General features: G+C 37.4%; 1 protein-coding gene across 7 annotated transcripts in view; it reads left to right on the forward strand.

The window, feature by feature from the left end:
- The window catches only part of TTC28 (tetratricopeptide repeat domain 28), a 581,747-nt gene that overhangs the window by 286,631 nt on the left and 278,137 nt on the right, over positions 1-16,979 (forward strand). For 6 of the 7 annotated variants that reach the window (XM_044930639.2, XM_006054175.4, XM_006054176.4 and 3 more), the window contains one exon: positions 11,455-11,602. In XM_044930639.2, the coding sequence (XP_044786574.1) occupies positions 11,455-11,602 (148 nt within the window). Of the gene's footprint in view, positions 1-11,454; positions 11,603-16,979 lie in introns of those variants that run through there. The other variant, XM_044930640.2, reaches the window with a different exon arrangement.

The raw sequence follows: 16,979 nt of genomic DNA on the forward strand, positions 1-16,979 counted from the left end.
TTGACATTGTTTTTTCATTTTGTTTGTTTGCTTTTCAAATAGGTATGTAGTGGTTTACTTTGCATTTTCTTGACTAATGTTGGCTGTTAACTAAAAGATGTTGAACATCTTTTCATGTGCTTATTTGCCATCTCAGTAACCTTTCTGTTGAAGTGTCTGTTCAAATCTACTGCCTAATTTTTATTGGGTTCTTTATTTTTTTTAACTCAAGTTTTCCTGGTCCTTTTATTTCAGCATCATTCTTGAAGGATGTTTTCCTGAAGGTTTATAGAATTTCAGGTTTATATTTCTTTTCTTGCAGCCCTTTAAAAATTTCTTTCCTCTGCTTTCTGGCCTTGATGGTTTCTGATGAAAAATCTGCAGTCATTGGAAATGTAGTTTTCCTGTAAATTATATGGCATTTTTCTTGGATTGCTTTCAAGATGTTTTTCTTTGTTTTTAGTTTTCAATATGTCAATACAGGAGACCCAGTTTTGATCCCTGGGTCGAGCAGATCCCCTGCAGAAGGAAATGACAACCCACTCCAGTATTCTTGCCTAGGAAATCCTATGAACAGAGGAGTCTGGGGGGCTGTAGTCGATGGGGTCACAGAAAAGTTATACACACAACAACAAATGCTGATTATGATGCTTCGAAACATGGATTTATTTGGGCTAACCCTATTTGGGATTTGCTGACCTTGACTCTGTAGGTTTATGTCCTTCACAAAATGTGGGAAATTTTCAGTTACTTCAAGTTTTCCCCACGCTTCACATTCCTTACTGTCTTATACTGGGATACCTACCAATGACATGAATATTAAAGCTTTTGTTATTGCCCAGTGTATCCCTGAGGCTCTGAATATCTTTGGTTTTCTATTATCTTTCTCTCCGTTGTTCAGATGGGTAATTTCTTTTCATCTGTGTTTAAATTTACTGATTCTTTTCTCTGTAATCAAAGTTCTGCTATTGAACCCCTTCCTAGATATTTCAGTATAGTTATATTTAATTTTTTATTTGGTTTTTCTCTATATCTTTTATTTCTTTGCTGGGGATGCCATCTTTTTTGCAAGACTATTTGCCTGTCTCACAACATGAATATAATAGTTGTCTGATCATGTTAACTTCTGCGTCATTTTAGAGTTGGCATGTGTTGATTTCCTTGCAAGTAGAGATTTTTTTTCAGTTCTTCAGAGGTGAAGTGATTTTGCTTATATCCCAAATGCTTTGATATTATTCATTACATCTTGTTTATAATTCAAGAAGAATAAATTTGTTTATTTTAATAAACTATTCACCTGATTAGGTTTAGGCTGTAAGTCTCAGCCCATATTTTGTGGACTTTGGTTCCAAAGTTGGTTAAGTTTTCAGAGTTTTTGTAGTTGTACTGGGACCTTGCCTTTGTATGCACCACCCAATGGCCAGTTTGAGAACCAGATGGTAGTCTGTTCTGTAGTTTAGTTCTCAAAGCCTTGGTATGCTATTTGATCCAGACACCTCTTTATGGGATCTCTCATGAGCTCCCTCCTACATCTTTTTAAAAATTCCCCAACACTTTCAAGCTCTCTGGCTGTCCTCTTCCCTTCCCATCCACTAGCCAAAACTAGGGCTTTAGTTTCTCTGCTCTGCCATGCATATCCTATAATTATGTCTTTAATGAGGCATCAAGTAGTGAAAGGGCAGAGAGAAAGAGAGAGAAAAGCTCTGGGACTCATCCTGAACTCTGGGAACCACAGGTCCTATGATCAGGGCTCTCTCCCGCACAATTTTATATGCCTGCCCAGCAGCCACTGCAGTCACTCTCCCTGGCACCGTTGCTTTGCCTGAGGTGTCGACTGAGAAAGAATGGAAAGAGGATTTTTAAAATGGGTTTTTTCTACTCTTTCTGACCCTTGGGAGTTCTCTTTCTTGCTTCTCTGACTGGAATAGGACTTTTCTTGGAGAGCTTCTGTTTGCACCATTGAGTCTTTCCTCATTTTGAGCTGCCTTTGAATCCAAGGCGGGTGATACCAGATGGGAAGAATACAGAACACACGAGGAAGCCCGTTGCTACTTGGGTACTGCTTTGAATTCTGGTCTCTTTCCTCAGTTCATCTACTGTGTTTACTGTTCAGAGATCTGTTCCACGAAGTCTTTCCAAATGTGATGGTATTCAGTGGAAAGACTGGATGCTTACTCTATCTTGCCTAGAAATGGAACCCTTTCTCTTTTGAAAAGATCAAAAGTATATCGTTATGTTTTTGTGGTGGTAGATACTGAGGGGTAGACATTTTTCTTTTTCTTGGTTTTCATTGTGATGTGTGGCACCTTAACACACATGTGACAACGTAGAACGATTACCTGATATAGGAAGGGGAAAGACATAGTCCGTGAAGTTCATTGTTTAGAAAAGCACACGTGAAACATTTGCATAAGTTTTTCTAAGGTATATTCTTGCCTTTCAGCTCTGTCCTTACCACTTGCTCATGTCAGCCTGTCTTGTCCCTCTTCTCAGTGCGCTCTCTTTTCTGGGCGCTCTGTGTGTGAGCTGGCAGTTGACGACGATGAAGCCATCAGTGTTTCCTTGTGGTGCTTTTCCAACTTTGCTTCCCCAGTACCTGAGGAGTCAGAAGAGAGGACTATCCGAGGGACTGGGGCTACAGATGGACTGTAGATGGGTATTTATTTGTGTTTCTTAAAAATTGTGTGAACTCTCTTATTTTCTTCTGTAATTTTCTTATAAAAATAATTCTCCATTGATTATTTTTTTAAAAAAGTACCACAGTGGCACAGGAAGTTCTGCATGTGTCAGAACAGTGGTTGTATGGGAGTTCTCTGTATTTTTCACTCAGTTTTGCTGTGAATCTAGAGTTGCTGTAGTTTATTAATTAAAAAGATTCTCTCCCAGAAAATTCAAATAGATTGGACGTTTCAGGAGACATGTCATGTTATCATATAGTTTTGACCTCCATGGTATAATGCTGTGGACTCGCATTTGAATTATACTTTGACGAGAAAAGCAAGAATTATCAAACTATCAGCTGGTAGATCAGAAAGATCAGAGAATGAACAACTAATGGTGGGATTTCATCTGCTCAAGGACGCCTTGTATAGAATGCCTGTATCCTGATGTACAGCACTTCTGGCCGTAATTTCTTACAGACTGCTTTCTGGAGGGAGTCGATTGCTGTTAGTCTGGTATGGTTTGGCTGTAGCTGCATTATGGTAGGTGAGATACCAAGTGCTTTTTTCAATAGTTAGTGAATCCTATAATTCCCATGTGTTGGCGTCAGTGTTTTTCCTAACTCCCTTGCTCACCATTATTTTTTCCCATTTTGCCCCTGGTTTCACACTCTCCCCAGGATCATCTGTATGTGTGAAGGCACAGGTGCTCAGTGCTCTGGAGTAGAGGGAGGGTCGGTGGGGGAGGGGCACAGAACTTATGCTGAAGCCAGATGATTACTTGGAGAATGTTCAGAAAATTCCCTGGTGTTGTTTTTGGCATGACTTTACACTCCTCCTGTGCCACACCCATAGAGTGACGACACAGGGTATGGGCAATTCAGAACCATTACTCTAGGAGACTTCAAACTTCTTTCATTGTTTACTTCCAAAGTTTACAAGGGAAACTCCAGATGATGGCACACAGATTTTATAATCTGACATGAACTTCAGCATTAGGAATTCCTCCAGTGCTAGAAAACGGCACCTACTTAGTTGTTTAACTCCTGGTTGTCGTTTCATCTTTAACTGCTCATCAGATTTCTAGTTTTTTTTCAAAATATGATTTTCCCATAAACTGTTACTTTAACAAGTTTGATATAATTATTTAAAATTAATTTAGGGTTAAGAAATAGCTGATATGGTATGAAACAATCATGATTGAGAGCAGATTTCTTTTAGAAATTGATATTGAATGTACCAAAAGCAATGTTGAAGAGAAAAACAGCTGCAGATTTGGTTAGAACATTATGTTTAGGCCATTAGGGCCTTTGACTCTGGGTTACACACTGAATAATGGTGTTTTCTAAAATAGCCTTCAGTCTCTTGCATGTGCTTTCAGCATATAGTAAGACAGACTAGTAAAAAAAATATAAGCATAGCTTTCTGGCGAGAGAGGAATGATTACTCCCAGCTGAGCAGGTAAAACATTGCTACATGAAGAATGTGTTCTTTGCCGATTCTCAAGGTTTTGTTTATTTTTATTTTTAATACAAAATGTCAGCATATAGAAGCAGAAGAAACTCCACTTGAAAATCTCAGAAAATTAAAGAAGCATAGCAAATTGTATTGCAGGTAGAAATCCATTTTTAGCCAGCAAACAAATAAGCATTGGCTGAGAAGCTTGCTGATGGCTCCCTTTGTTCCTCTTTGATTTAAAGCCTCATGCTTGTAATCTAATTAACATCGAACTGAGTTGCAAGTACAGTGGCCTGTTTGGTTCAATAATAATACATTTATATGAAAGGTTAATGAAATGAATTTTCCCTCCATCCAATTCATTAAAAATTGTTCCACAATCAACGGTTGCTAATGGAATAGAGATTAAATATTCATGTTCATAAATTTTCTGTGTCATTTCTGATTTTCCTTCATTTCTGCCTCCATAGGTTGAATTTTGCCAGTATAAGAATTCCCAAACAAAAAGCTTGATTTAGAGGTTAATTGCACACTATTAATTCTTTTATCAAAGAGGTAGTGTGGAATAGTAGAAAGAGTTTTTGGCAGCAGGGTGAGTTTCATAACCACCTCTTTTGTGCAGTAGTTGTGGTAAGAACTTCTTGCAGAATATGGTGCGCGTGAGTGATGAGCTATGGAAAACAACCAGCACTGTGTGGGGCACAGAGTAGCGGTTCAATAAATGATAACGAGAAAGGATTTGGGGAAATAAAGCGTCTCTGCACTAAAAGTTATGGTTTTATAATGGCGAGACTGATAAGGTAAGGCTGGGCGCTTGTTAATTCTAAGGTAGGTGTTCAGGCTTGGACCTCAGAACACCTTGTTGTAATTCTCATCATCAGTATATCAGGATAGAGTCTCTGATAGAAAGGACTTTTTCATATTTCTACAGATAGGTTTTTGTGTGTCATCTATTTTTTTGCCACCTCTTTCTTCTTTTCCACCTAGGCTAAGGGATTTGAATTAAAATGCATATGATGTTTTTCCCAGGTAACAAATTTACTCGATAATTGAAGCCTACCCAATCAAGTGCCAAAAGTGTAAAGATTTTTAAAAGCAATTTTGATTTAAACATTTGCATTAAACAGATTACCTATTTATAGGCTTCTGAAATGGAAGATGCCAAACATAAGTTAACTATTCTGTTAATGACCAAAGGTGATCATTGAGATCATCAATTTTTGTTTTGTGCTTACTCTTTGGCAGTTCCTCACCCACTTTACCACAAGTAATTTCTATTGTGTGAACTCATAAAGCAGATGAGCCACCTGATTAAATAGCAAATGCCAAGTTGAGACTCAATAGTGAGAAATTCACTTCTCTTCAGTTTTTAAAAATGTACCCACTCTTTGTTTCATATACCATATGTCAGTTAGCATTCTTTGTTGAGGTCATTATTATCCTCTCTGAAAGTGGAAATGGAACATGAAGTTGGGAGAAGCACTAAAGGCACACAGCTGAAAGGCAACTGGGACAGGATTCTAGTGTCAGCCCAATGAGTCTTCTCTGCAGCAGCTGGCCTGGAAGTAAATCACACAGCTTCAGTTTCCAGCTTTTGTAGTAGTTATTTTTATTTGTTGAGTGTATACCCTTTCACTTTGTGTTTGGAGGTTTGTTGTTAAAGGAAGACCCAAACTCTAGAGCTGTACTGTCTTAATACAGTAGCTACTAGCCAGTTGTAACTGTTTAAACTTAAAGTAATTAAAATGAAAGGAAATTTAACATTTAGTTTCTTAGTCACACGGCGCACATTTCACATGGTCAGTGGCCACAGGTGGCTGGCCAGAGGGTACTGTTATTAGACAGTATAGAGAACAGTTTCATCATTGTAGAAAGTTCTGTTAATTTCTCCTTTGTCCTAAATGAGCATACATAACAAAATATGTTACAAAAATAATTTGTGCTTATGTATTCATCCAGGTTCCTATTTGATGCAAGACTGTGGAAACTTGTTGAGGACATGGGTCCTATCCCTTCATTTTTATGTGTCATATTTTAATGTGACATAATTTATAATGTGTAGTAAATTTTATAGTGGGCATTATGTGTACATTTACATTTTGCTTGTATGATGGGTATGTTTTAAGGAATACAGTCTTTTATTTTCTCATATAATGCCTTCCTAAAAACGTATATGAAAGTCAAATATGTGAGATGTCAAATATACAAATATTAATCAAGAGATTGACAAATTCAGTGAGTAAGGAGTGTTAATTCCCAGAGAACTGAAAAATAAAATCTCAAATCATGGCTTTCCTTTTAAGATTCATTAAAAAAAATATATTCTCTAATTGTATCCTTTTCTATCAACACTGAGCATAGTTAGATCTGTGTGATGTTAAACCTTTTCTACTTTTGGCACCTTGTAATCGTTTTCACTTTTGACCCAGTCATGGTTAAATTATAGTTTAGTGCTGGTGCTTTTAAAATCTAGAATCAGTATTTCTATTTTTGCAATTTCTCCTCATTTTAAAATGAAATAGCAAGGCAAAAGTCAGTGAAATAGTTCTGTGATTTACCAGTATTGTTGACAAGATGGTGATGTTATGGTAGCAGGTGGTATGATGGGCTAGCAAGTGTACTACCATGTTATAGAGAGATGTATTCTTCAGAAGATGTTTAAAAAAAAGTTCAAATTCAAACAATGAAAAACAGGTTAGGAACATTAAAGTACAGCATTTAAAAGTACACATTAAATTGAAGGCAGAGTGTTTGGGAGCACTTGTACTAAGTAATAGATTATACTGTACATGTAAGCAAACACTTAATTTTATGTATCATTACATATTATATACATTTATTTTTTTGTTCTGAATGTACATATGTACCTATGAGCATAATTTATCTTATTACTCATTTGAGCCATGGAAGAGGGGGAAGTTTAGGTTATTCTTGAGTTCATTGATGTTTTAGAATTGTGAATAGAATGTTGGAAGAAAAGACTTAAAGGTCCTTCTTTGCTTCTGCGGTACTTGAAGGGTGAATAGCTTACTGTTTCACATGTTTAGTCTTTGAGTGTTTTTACTTTAACCCTATCTTAGTCAGTTTGGACTGAAATAAAATACTGTAGACTGGGTGGCTTAAATCACATTTATTTTTCACAGTTCTGGAGGCTGGAAAGTCCAGGATCAAGGTAATGGCACATTTGGTATCCGGTAAGGGCTGATTTCCTGGCTGTCTTCTTGCTGTGCCTGGTCTCATGTGATAGAAGGGAAGAGGGAGCACTCTGGAGTCACTTTTATAAGGGCACTAATCCCACTCTTGAGGGGTGCACTCTCACTGCCTAATCACTTCCCCAAGCCCCACCTCCAGATACCATCACACTGGTGATTAGGTTTCAGCTTACTAATTTTGGAGTGACACACTCATTCAGTCTAGCAAACTCTCTGAGATGAGAAGAATGTATACTCACTAAGGACAAAATACTAACAATTTTAACCAAAGGATGTAAGCACTTTGGTCATTAGTTACATTTTTATTACTGCTAAAATGTTACAAACCCTTCCTATTATAAAGTTATTGTAGGTAGCAGTCAAGAAATTTTATATTCTTTGCTTCTAGACTGCGAGCACCTTGAGTCCAAGTCCTATCTTTATTTCTTTTTATTTGTGATACACATCACAGTACCTGGTTCTGTGGATTTTTAGAGAATGTTAATTCAAGTAGTATGGAAGGAATGAAAACATACTTGTAACCTACTTGCATTTCTATTATTTGTGAGATTACTTAGTAGCATGTGTGGAATAATCACGGAAGATTCTTTGTAGTAAATACAAAGTATTTGTATTTACTATATTTGTAGTAACAACAAATATATAAACAACTCTGCAACACTTTAAAATCTAGGCATTCCCCTTGTAGTCCAGTGTATTAACTAGCTCCTTGCAAGTCTTTCTTCTTGGCTAAAGCTTCAGGTTAAAGCCATTGTTCTCAGGGAATAGGGGCTCTCAAAAGTCAGTCCATATTGCCTTTCCTTCTCTGTTGCATAACAGTGACCAGAATGTAGGTATATACATGAAGAGTGCTGAAACAGGGAGTATATTATCTGAGGTTGGCTGGGCTCAATCCTAAGTGACCCAGATTTGTCCCTTTCCCAGATGCTGCTGCTTCCTATGAAACCTATGATAGTAAGAGAAGAATTAGGTCACATCAGTTTTCTTTAAGTTTAGTAAACAGCGGTAAAACTCAGTGCTTCTTGATCTTTCCTTTGGGAGAGACTGACAGAGAATCCTAAGCGGGGGGTGGGGGGGGGGGCGGGTGGCGGGAGGTGGGTTGCTACATCTCCCAAGGCTTGTTGGTACCAATTTCTTTTAGTCGGGTGGTTCAGATTTTGTCTGGGAGCCTTACAGCAGTGAGTTTCCCAGTTGCTAACAGTCTTACGTGGAGCAAGAGGGAGGAGTGAATAAAGCAGTGACAGGAATTGAATGCTGTTATATTGAATAATGAAATGTTTGAAATATTTATTGGGCTCTCTTTATGTTCTTTTAGTCTGTAATAATATATTCTTGTTTTCCTCATTAATTAATAATCAAAATAGCTTACTTTATTAAGTATTTACTCTATGTCAGGCACTGTGCTGACAACTCTAAGCTTTTAATAGAAAATATTGTGATATTGGGTTGGGGATTCTGGAAGGACATAAGGAAGGATCAAGGGAGATCTTTGAGCCTTCTCACCTTTACCTCTTTTCAAAATCTTCTAAGGAAGGGAAACCGAGACTCTGGGCAGCATGATCGAGTCATACCTTTCCTCATCTAGTTTCTGAGTGTCCTAAGAAAGCATAACATGTATGTGTTGTGCTGTGCTTAGCTGCCCGGTCGTGTCCGACTCTTTGCGACCCCATGGACTGTGGCCCACCAGGCTCCTCTGTCCATGGGAATTCTCCAGGCAAGAATACTGGAGTGGATTGCAATGTATTCCTCCAGGGGATCTTCCCAACCCAGGGATCCAACCCAGGTCTCCCGCATTGCAGGCAGTTCTTTACTGTCTGTGCCACCAGGGAAGCCCAAGAATACTGGAGTTGGTAGCCTATCTGTTCTCCGGGGGCCTTCCAGAGCCAGGAATTGAATCAGAGTCTGTTGCATTGCAGGTGGATTCTTTACCAGCTGAGTTCCCAGGGGAACAACTCCTTTGTTTATTTGATGTCATAACTTTTCCATTAACATTGAACCCACTAAGGAGTATATACATCATACTTTTCTGAGACTTCATTTGGGAGATAGGAAAATCAGTTATTTTCTCAGTAAAATAATGAATGATATGCTTTGATTTAAACAGATAAAAAATTATCAAAATTCATTGAGACTAATTAAATTTTTTATGTTTTTTCTCCAGTTTGAGATTTAATTGACTTATAGCACTATGTTAATAGTTTAAGGTATAGCATAATGATTTGACTTACATATATTGTGAAATGATTATCACAATAGATTTTGTATTTCTTAAAATATATACCTGAAACCATTAACCACAGACTTATTTGGTCTCTCTTCATAAATAATATTTTATAAATATTTCATGTATATATTTATATATACGTGTGTGCTGTGCTGTGCTAAGTTGCTTCAGTTCTGTGCGGCCTCATGGACTGTAGCCTGTCAGGCTCCTCTATCCATGGGATTCTCCAGGCAAGAATACGGGAGTGGGTTGTGATGCCCTCCTCCAGGGGATCTTCATGACCTAGGGATCAAATCCCTATCTCTTTCATCTCCTGCACTGGCAGGCAGGTTCTTTACCACTAGCACCGCCTGGGAAGCCCATATATACATACACACACATATATAAATTTTTAAATTTAGCTTTAATGTAGCATTTCTAGAATTATATAAACTATAGTTATTTTTAGTTGGAATGTGGTGCATGTTGCCTCTTGGATTATAGAAATTACCTAAAATGTTAGATGAAAAGGGTAGTAAAAAATGTGTATAAACACATTAAAGATTAAAAAGTGACTGAGTCCACTGAAAGGAAGTGATCTTATGAATTAGTGATGAAAGTGCATTTACAGGTTATTGTCTTACTGGAGTCTGAGTTTTAACAGCTGCTGGTAGTTTAAACTAATAGAGGTCTGAATAGACCATAATAATTTGAGTATTCATTCTGTTTATGGATTGTTTCTTAATAGAAACACTGAATAGTATTGCTTATCTTAAATTACCTCAAAGCATAGTTGTAAAAATGAAATAAGGTAAGTAATTATGTTTTGTAAACATGAAAGGTGCTCTCTCATAGTGTGTATACATAATATAAAATTATAAAATTATGTATTACATTTGAATAGTAGTTTTAGAAGTTGTTTGAAACTTCATTTAGAGCCCATAAATACAATTTGTTGCCATTGAAAAGGATATTGGACGAAAAAGTGACATTTGTGTTACAAGCGTAGAGTATTATGAAAGTATTTAAATAGGCCAAGTATTTTGGAAGCAGATGTCATATAAGCAATGAATGTATTAATAATATGTCAGTTTTATGTGTTATTTAATCAGGTTCAAAGTCCTTTGCTGGTTATATACTCGTAACACTTTGATCATTTACTTGATTTTACTCTGTGTTTGAAAATAAACTATAAGTTCTTACGATCATTATGAAGTTTAAATATTTTATTAATTTTCTGGCCCTTTCTGTAATTAGCTGGAAGGAGGAATGTTTTCTTATATTCACAGTTGATAATACCAGTTTTTAAACTAATCCAATTAAACGATGCAAACAACAGCAATCTTATTTTGTTTCTAAGCAAAGCACATTTATTTTAAATAATGGTTTTAAAATACTATGTCTGAAATACCACATTAAATGTAGCCATGTTGTGTTACTCATTATTACAATTATCTTAATACTCATCACATGCTGATATATTCTTTTAATTAATGAGGAGAAAACAAAATAAGTGAAATTGGAGTGTCTCTCATTTGTCTTGCACTGTACCAGATACTTTGGTGAGATGTAAAGAAATCTCCAAACCCCTGTTCTTGAGGAGCTTATGCTATTAAATTGGGATAAAAGATTTTTAAAATCATCAAAAAAAAAGGTAAAATATTATATTCTATGTGAATAAGTACCAAAGAATGTGATAAAATTAATATGTTCTAGAAGTGAAAAAATGAAAGTTTTAAATATAATTTTCCTGAAAGAAGTATGCTTATATTTTATGATGTTCAGAGAAGTCAAATTTGATTATAAACTCTTTACTAGGTTTCTGAACTGAGATCACATCAGTCTTAGTTCTGCCGACCTGTTGTTCTAGTTAAGAATCCTCCTCAGCCTGGTGGAGCCTAGTGTATAAGTAATACATGCATTATCTTTTATTTATTTCCAGGCATACTTCCGACAGGGTGTTGCCCTCCAGTACCTCGGACGTCATGCCGATGCCCTGGCAGCCTTTGCATCTGGGTTGGCTCAGGACCCCAAGAGTCTCCAGCTTCTGGTGGGGATGGTGGAAGCAGCCATGAAATCTCCCATGAGAGGTAAATATGATAAAAGTATTTGGTCCAACACTAATTTAAGTCAGAACATTTCTAATCTTTGAAGATTTTTGACTCAGGCATTGAGAATTGATAGGTTATCACATTAGCTAAGGTTGTATGTTTTAGACAGAGGACAATTGGAAATCACTGTAAATAGCTGACATTATGAGGCACAGTGGGACGGTGGTAAGGCCACTTGTCTGGAACTTTGTGGACCTGGATTATATTTTGAATTTTTCGTTAACTAACTCTACAGCTTCTCTGGATTTTAGGGTTATGTAAAGAATCCTTATGTTTTTTGTAGTTGTCAGATTCTGTACCTCTAAAACAAAACATCTCTAGCAGTAAATTGATCTGCTCAGCTGGACCAGTATGCCATCTGGAAATAAACAAATGAGAGAAGACATTAGACATTTCTTAAGAGGAAATATGGATCTAACTATAGGCTTTGTCTAACATTTTTCAGAAGAACATTAAAAGATTATGTTGAATTAAAAGGAAAGAGAAAAATAAGTAGATATGTGGTTTTTACCTGTATTACTTCTGTGTTATATCAATTGGTATTCTGGAACAATAGATTGAAAATAGTACTGTGAAGGTTGGAGATGTTCTAAGGCTCAGATCAGATTGACTTCTGTTTGAGGAACATAGATTTTTGTGGGAAGAATTCTTGGGAGGATTGGGCTAAAAGTGTATATCTTTGTGGAATGATGGAGACACTAAGGCAGGTTGATGCTAATGATGTCCCACACTAACTAGATGATGTCAAGCAGAACTCTGTTTTCATCTCTGACATGGTATATTTTTGAGTGAACCTAAAAACGTGGATGGCAGTATCATTAGGTAATTTATTTAGTTTTGAAAATATTTGCAGCATTAGATAATTTTAATATACTGGCTAGTTTGATACTTGGCTCAAAATATTTATGTGCTAAGTAAAAGTTTGATGAACTAAATGGTACTCATATGGTTTCTGAGGAATTCATAGCTATAAAAAATACTTCCCTGAAAGCAAAGATTTCATGTTTTAGAAAAAAAGTGGTAAGGAAACCTCTCTTCTTGCAATTTTATAACCCCATACAAAGCTGAGTCTTTGTTGCAGGAACCTAATGGCTTCTCCCACTGGGGGACCTGCTGTTAATAAACTCTGACTTAGAGCAGACGCACTTTGGAGCGCCAGGAGTGGGAAGGGAGGGAGGGGAGATGGACAGCAACAACGAAAATCAATCTCTCTCTCTTCTTTCAGTTTTTCTAGTATTTTCTCATTCTCTCCCTGTATCCCTCTGCAGGTAATTTACATAGATCATTTTTTATTTAGTTCATGATATCCCTTTATTCTGAAGTATTTCTGCTACTGCCTTTAGAACACTGGAGTGAATGTGTTGAGATCAGCAGAATCATACTTACCAGTTTGCCTTTGAAGCAATTTATTTAGATAAATGTAAAAAAATCTTCTGTGCACTGCAAGAATTAGCTCTGTGCTACTGTCCCCCTTAGGGTTTTCTGTGCCATGTTCTTTCCCATCTTACAGAGTGACCTAAGGGCGACCCTGGAGAAAGCTGCATCTTACAGGTGCCTGGAGCACTTCAATATTTTCTTCTTTATCCTTAAAATGCTTATGTCATTTATTTTTGGCATTGCCTTTACCACTGCATCTATCCAGGTGGGCTTTTCTTATCAACATTGTATAGAAAGACTGTTGCTTTACACAGTATTGTTCTGTTTATCATTGCACATCTTAATGACCTCTCTTTTTGTCATATGGTTATAATTCACAAAATCTGTCATTATTTGCTGCCCATGTTTTGCCCACTGTTTATTTTAATCTCCTGCAGTGTTCTCAGTTTCTGCCATTGTTGAGTAGCTGTGCGGTCCAGGATGCTTTACGTGTAGGTCTGATCTGTGTGTCCATTGTTTTTATTTTGAAATGAATCTGAAATGCAACATGGAGACTCCCTTGTCCAAGTGCTTCGGTAAGCAAACAAAGCTACCCCTTTGTGCATAGCATTCTTGTCATTTGGCCTTTGGGGGAAGTTTCAAGGTTTTATTTTTTATTTTTTATTTTTTTAAAGCTAGGGATAATATACCCTTGTTCCCAAATAACTACATTCTATTAATCCACATTGAAACTTCCTTGATTTTTTAAAATGTTGTTCCCTATTTTGGTAATTACATTGTCTTTTTTACTTTATTTTTATGGTTTCATTCATGCTCACCAAACAGATATCAGATTATCTACTTTTCTTGTAAATATATTTACATCACTGTATGTAATGTATTTCCCTTAAATCATTTATGAAAATACACAAATATAAGTATTAATATAAAGTGAGACTTTTTCATGACTCTCAAATTGTCCTTTTACTATTTTCCATTTTTCTTTTTTAGATCATCTTGTAGCAGTTTCAGTTCATTATATCTTATAAATGTTTATGCAGATTTGGATGGTGTCACATAGTCCTGCTGCCAACCACAGATTTAATAATACAATTACAAAGTGAGATTGAGTTTACCTTTATTTGTTCCTCTAAAGACGGCAGGGCTGCTTCTTGCTGAGAGTTCTCTTGTGTATATTTTCTCCCCTCTTGTTAATTTGGTAATCTAAAGACTATTACATTTATGGGCTATCACCTGTCGTGGTGTTTCTTTCAGCTCCAGAGGATCCAGGAAGCTGATTTTTATGATGTACTGGTGGAAAATGGCTTGAATTTATATAAGCTTTTCTCTCATAGTCATATTTGGGGTCACCTTTTATTTACCTGATTGTCCACCCTTGATAACTCTTTTTGTCTGATTTTCTTTTAGAAGGCAGTCACTTTTCACAGATGGCCTGTTTCTGAAATGTTGAAAAGAAAACAGAACTGACTTCTCCTGAAAAGACTGGGACTCTGATCCCAGCACTGCCATCCGCTATCCTATTGACCGGGCAAGGTTCTTCCTTTGCCTGCCCCTCGGTTGGTATCTGTAAAAGGGGCATGGTAACGAGTAGCTCGTACTGTTGTTTTGAGAATCAAGCCGTGGCACGTAAAGGCAGGCCCCTGTGGGACACCTGCGCCCTGCGGTGTGGCGCGCCGCTTCTCTTGGGGAGAGGAGTTGCGGTGGTGATGAGCTTGCTCTTGTCTTTGTGCTGTGGATGTGGAACAAACACTGCACAGCACACATGACCCTCTTGCTAAGCACTCGGTTCCTGGAAAACTGCCTTTTGCCTGAGTCTTAGTGTTTTTTTATCTAAAAGGTCTGGGAAAACCTAAAGTGATCCTTGATTCTTTTGCTTTGTCCTCTGTGAAGCAGTAGAACCCAGTGTCCTGGCTACCTTAAAGAAGTGTGCCAGGACTTAACAATCTTTAAGATGAATTTTCCTTATTTTACTTTCCACTCACTCTGACTACCATGTCTTCTGCCTTATTTCTTTAGAAGGTCTTTGAATCCTTTTGGAATGAAGTAGCATATAAATAAATTCATAAATGAACCCAGAAAAATATGAAGTGACTTAGCTAAACGTGTCAGTTTTTCTTTTTTTTCTTTTTCTTTTTTTGAGCAGGGTTAAGTTTTCCTTTTAGTATGAACCAAAGCTTTTTTTTTTTTTTCCCAATTGTGGTAAAATGTACATAACATCAAACTGACCATTTTTAGTTGTGTAATTATGTGGTGGTAAGTATACTCACAGGTTGTGCAGCCAGCCCTTCATCTGTCTCCAGATTTTCATCCTCCCGGATTGATACTTTGTACCTGTTTAAACAATAACTCCTCATCCCTCCTCACCCCACCCCAGCTCCTGGTGACTACCAAGGTGCCTCCCGTAAGTGGAATCACACAGTATTTGTCTTTTTTGTGACATGCCTGGTGATCTTTAACTTAGTTTCCTCTATAAGGAATTTGCTCAAGAAAAGATAGAAATTAAAATTAATATTATGAACCTTACCTCTATACTTTGTTTACGGCAGTACTTTGCTCTCATTACACTTCGCTTGCCTTCTTATGTGTTAGCAGCTGCTGTTCTCTCTGGATCCCTGTTCTGGAGATTCATTCCAAAACTGCTTTTCCCCGGTCTTCTGAATTTGCAGTTCAGTGTTATATTGTGTCCAATAGTAATTGGTAGTGATATCACTAGGTTTTTAGGAAAGTTGAAGCCTTCTTAGTCATGTATGGTAATGAAATGTTATAAGGATAAAATGGAAGGCTCCAGAATGTCTTCTTAGTACCTGGGACAGATTGAAGTCTGCACAATTTCAGTTACCTTAAGAATGATTCATAGGAGACAGTAGAATATCATCACTTTGGAATAAGGCATTGTACCTATTAATACATTTATTCCTCAATTCTGTAGATTTTAAAATTCTAAATATGTCTTAAATTTATCTCTTGTTTTCCATCTGTTTTGTCATTGCAAATATAGGACTTTTCCTCCAACTGACTTTCCAGGCTTCTTTCCAGTCCCTGCTTTTGCTTTCCTTCCAGAATGAATTTTCTACAATGTAAATGTGATCTGTCATTCTCTTATTCATAATTCTACATTTTCCCTTTTGCCTGCAGGATAAAGGCCAGCTGCTTTAGTATAAAAGATCTTACTTTTTTTATTCTCATCACTAAGATACTCCCAGCTAAAACTACCTGCAGTTCCTGGAAAACACTGGTTTCTCGTAGCTCCAGTTTCTGTTCAGATATCACTACCTCCAGAAGGCATTCTCAGACCTACCTGGGACCTGCCTACCTTTCTCCTCAGGGGTCCCATAGCATATCCTACCAGTTCTGAGAAATCTGGATTGAAAGTTGTATCATTATTTTACATAGTATTAAGAAAATCAACTCCAGATGGCTCAGACAGTAAAGTATCTGCTTGCAATGTGGGAGACCTGGGTTCGATCCCTTTGTCAGGAAGATCCCCTGGAGAAGAGCATGGCAACCCACTCCAGTATTCTTGCCTGGAGAATCCCATGAACAGAGGAGCCTGGTGGACTGTAGTCCATGTGATCGCAGAGTCAGACACGGCTGAGCGACTAACACTTCACTTTTACTTTTAGACATAGAGATGGACTTCCCGGACTTCCCTGGTGGCTCAAATGGTAAAGAATTTGCCTGCAATGCAGGAGACCTGAGTTCGATCCCTGGGTTGGGACGATCCCCTGGAGGCGGGCATGGCAACCCACTCTGTTATTCTTGCCTGGAGAATCCCCATGGACAGAGGAGCCTGGTGGGCTACAGTTCATGGGGTCACAAAGAGTCGAACAGATTGACCAACTAAGCACAGCACAGATATAGAAATAACCAGCCATTGTAAGGCACCATGTGAGTTCATGGATTTTTGCTGTTGTTTAGTCGCTTCCATCGTGTCTGACTCTTCGTTACCCTGTGGACTGTAGCCTGCCAGGCTCCTCTG

The sequence above is a fragment of the Bubalus bubalis genome, chromosome 17 (genome assembly GCF_019923935.1).
Source record: "Bubalus bubalis isolate 160015118507 breed Murrah chromosome 17, NDDB_SH_1, whole genome shotgun sequence".
NCBI lineage: Eukaryota > Metazoa > Chordata > Mammalia > Artiodactyla > Bovidae > Bubalus > Bubalus bubalis.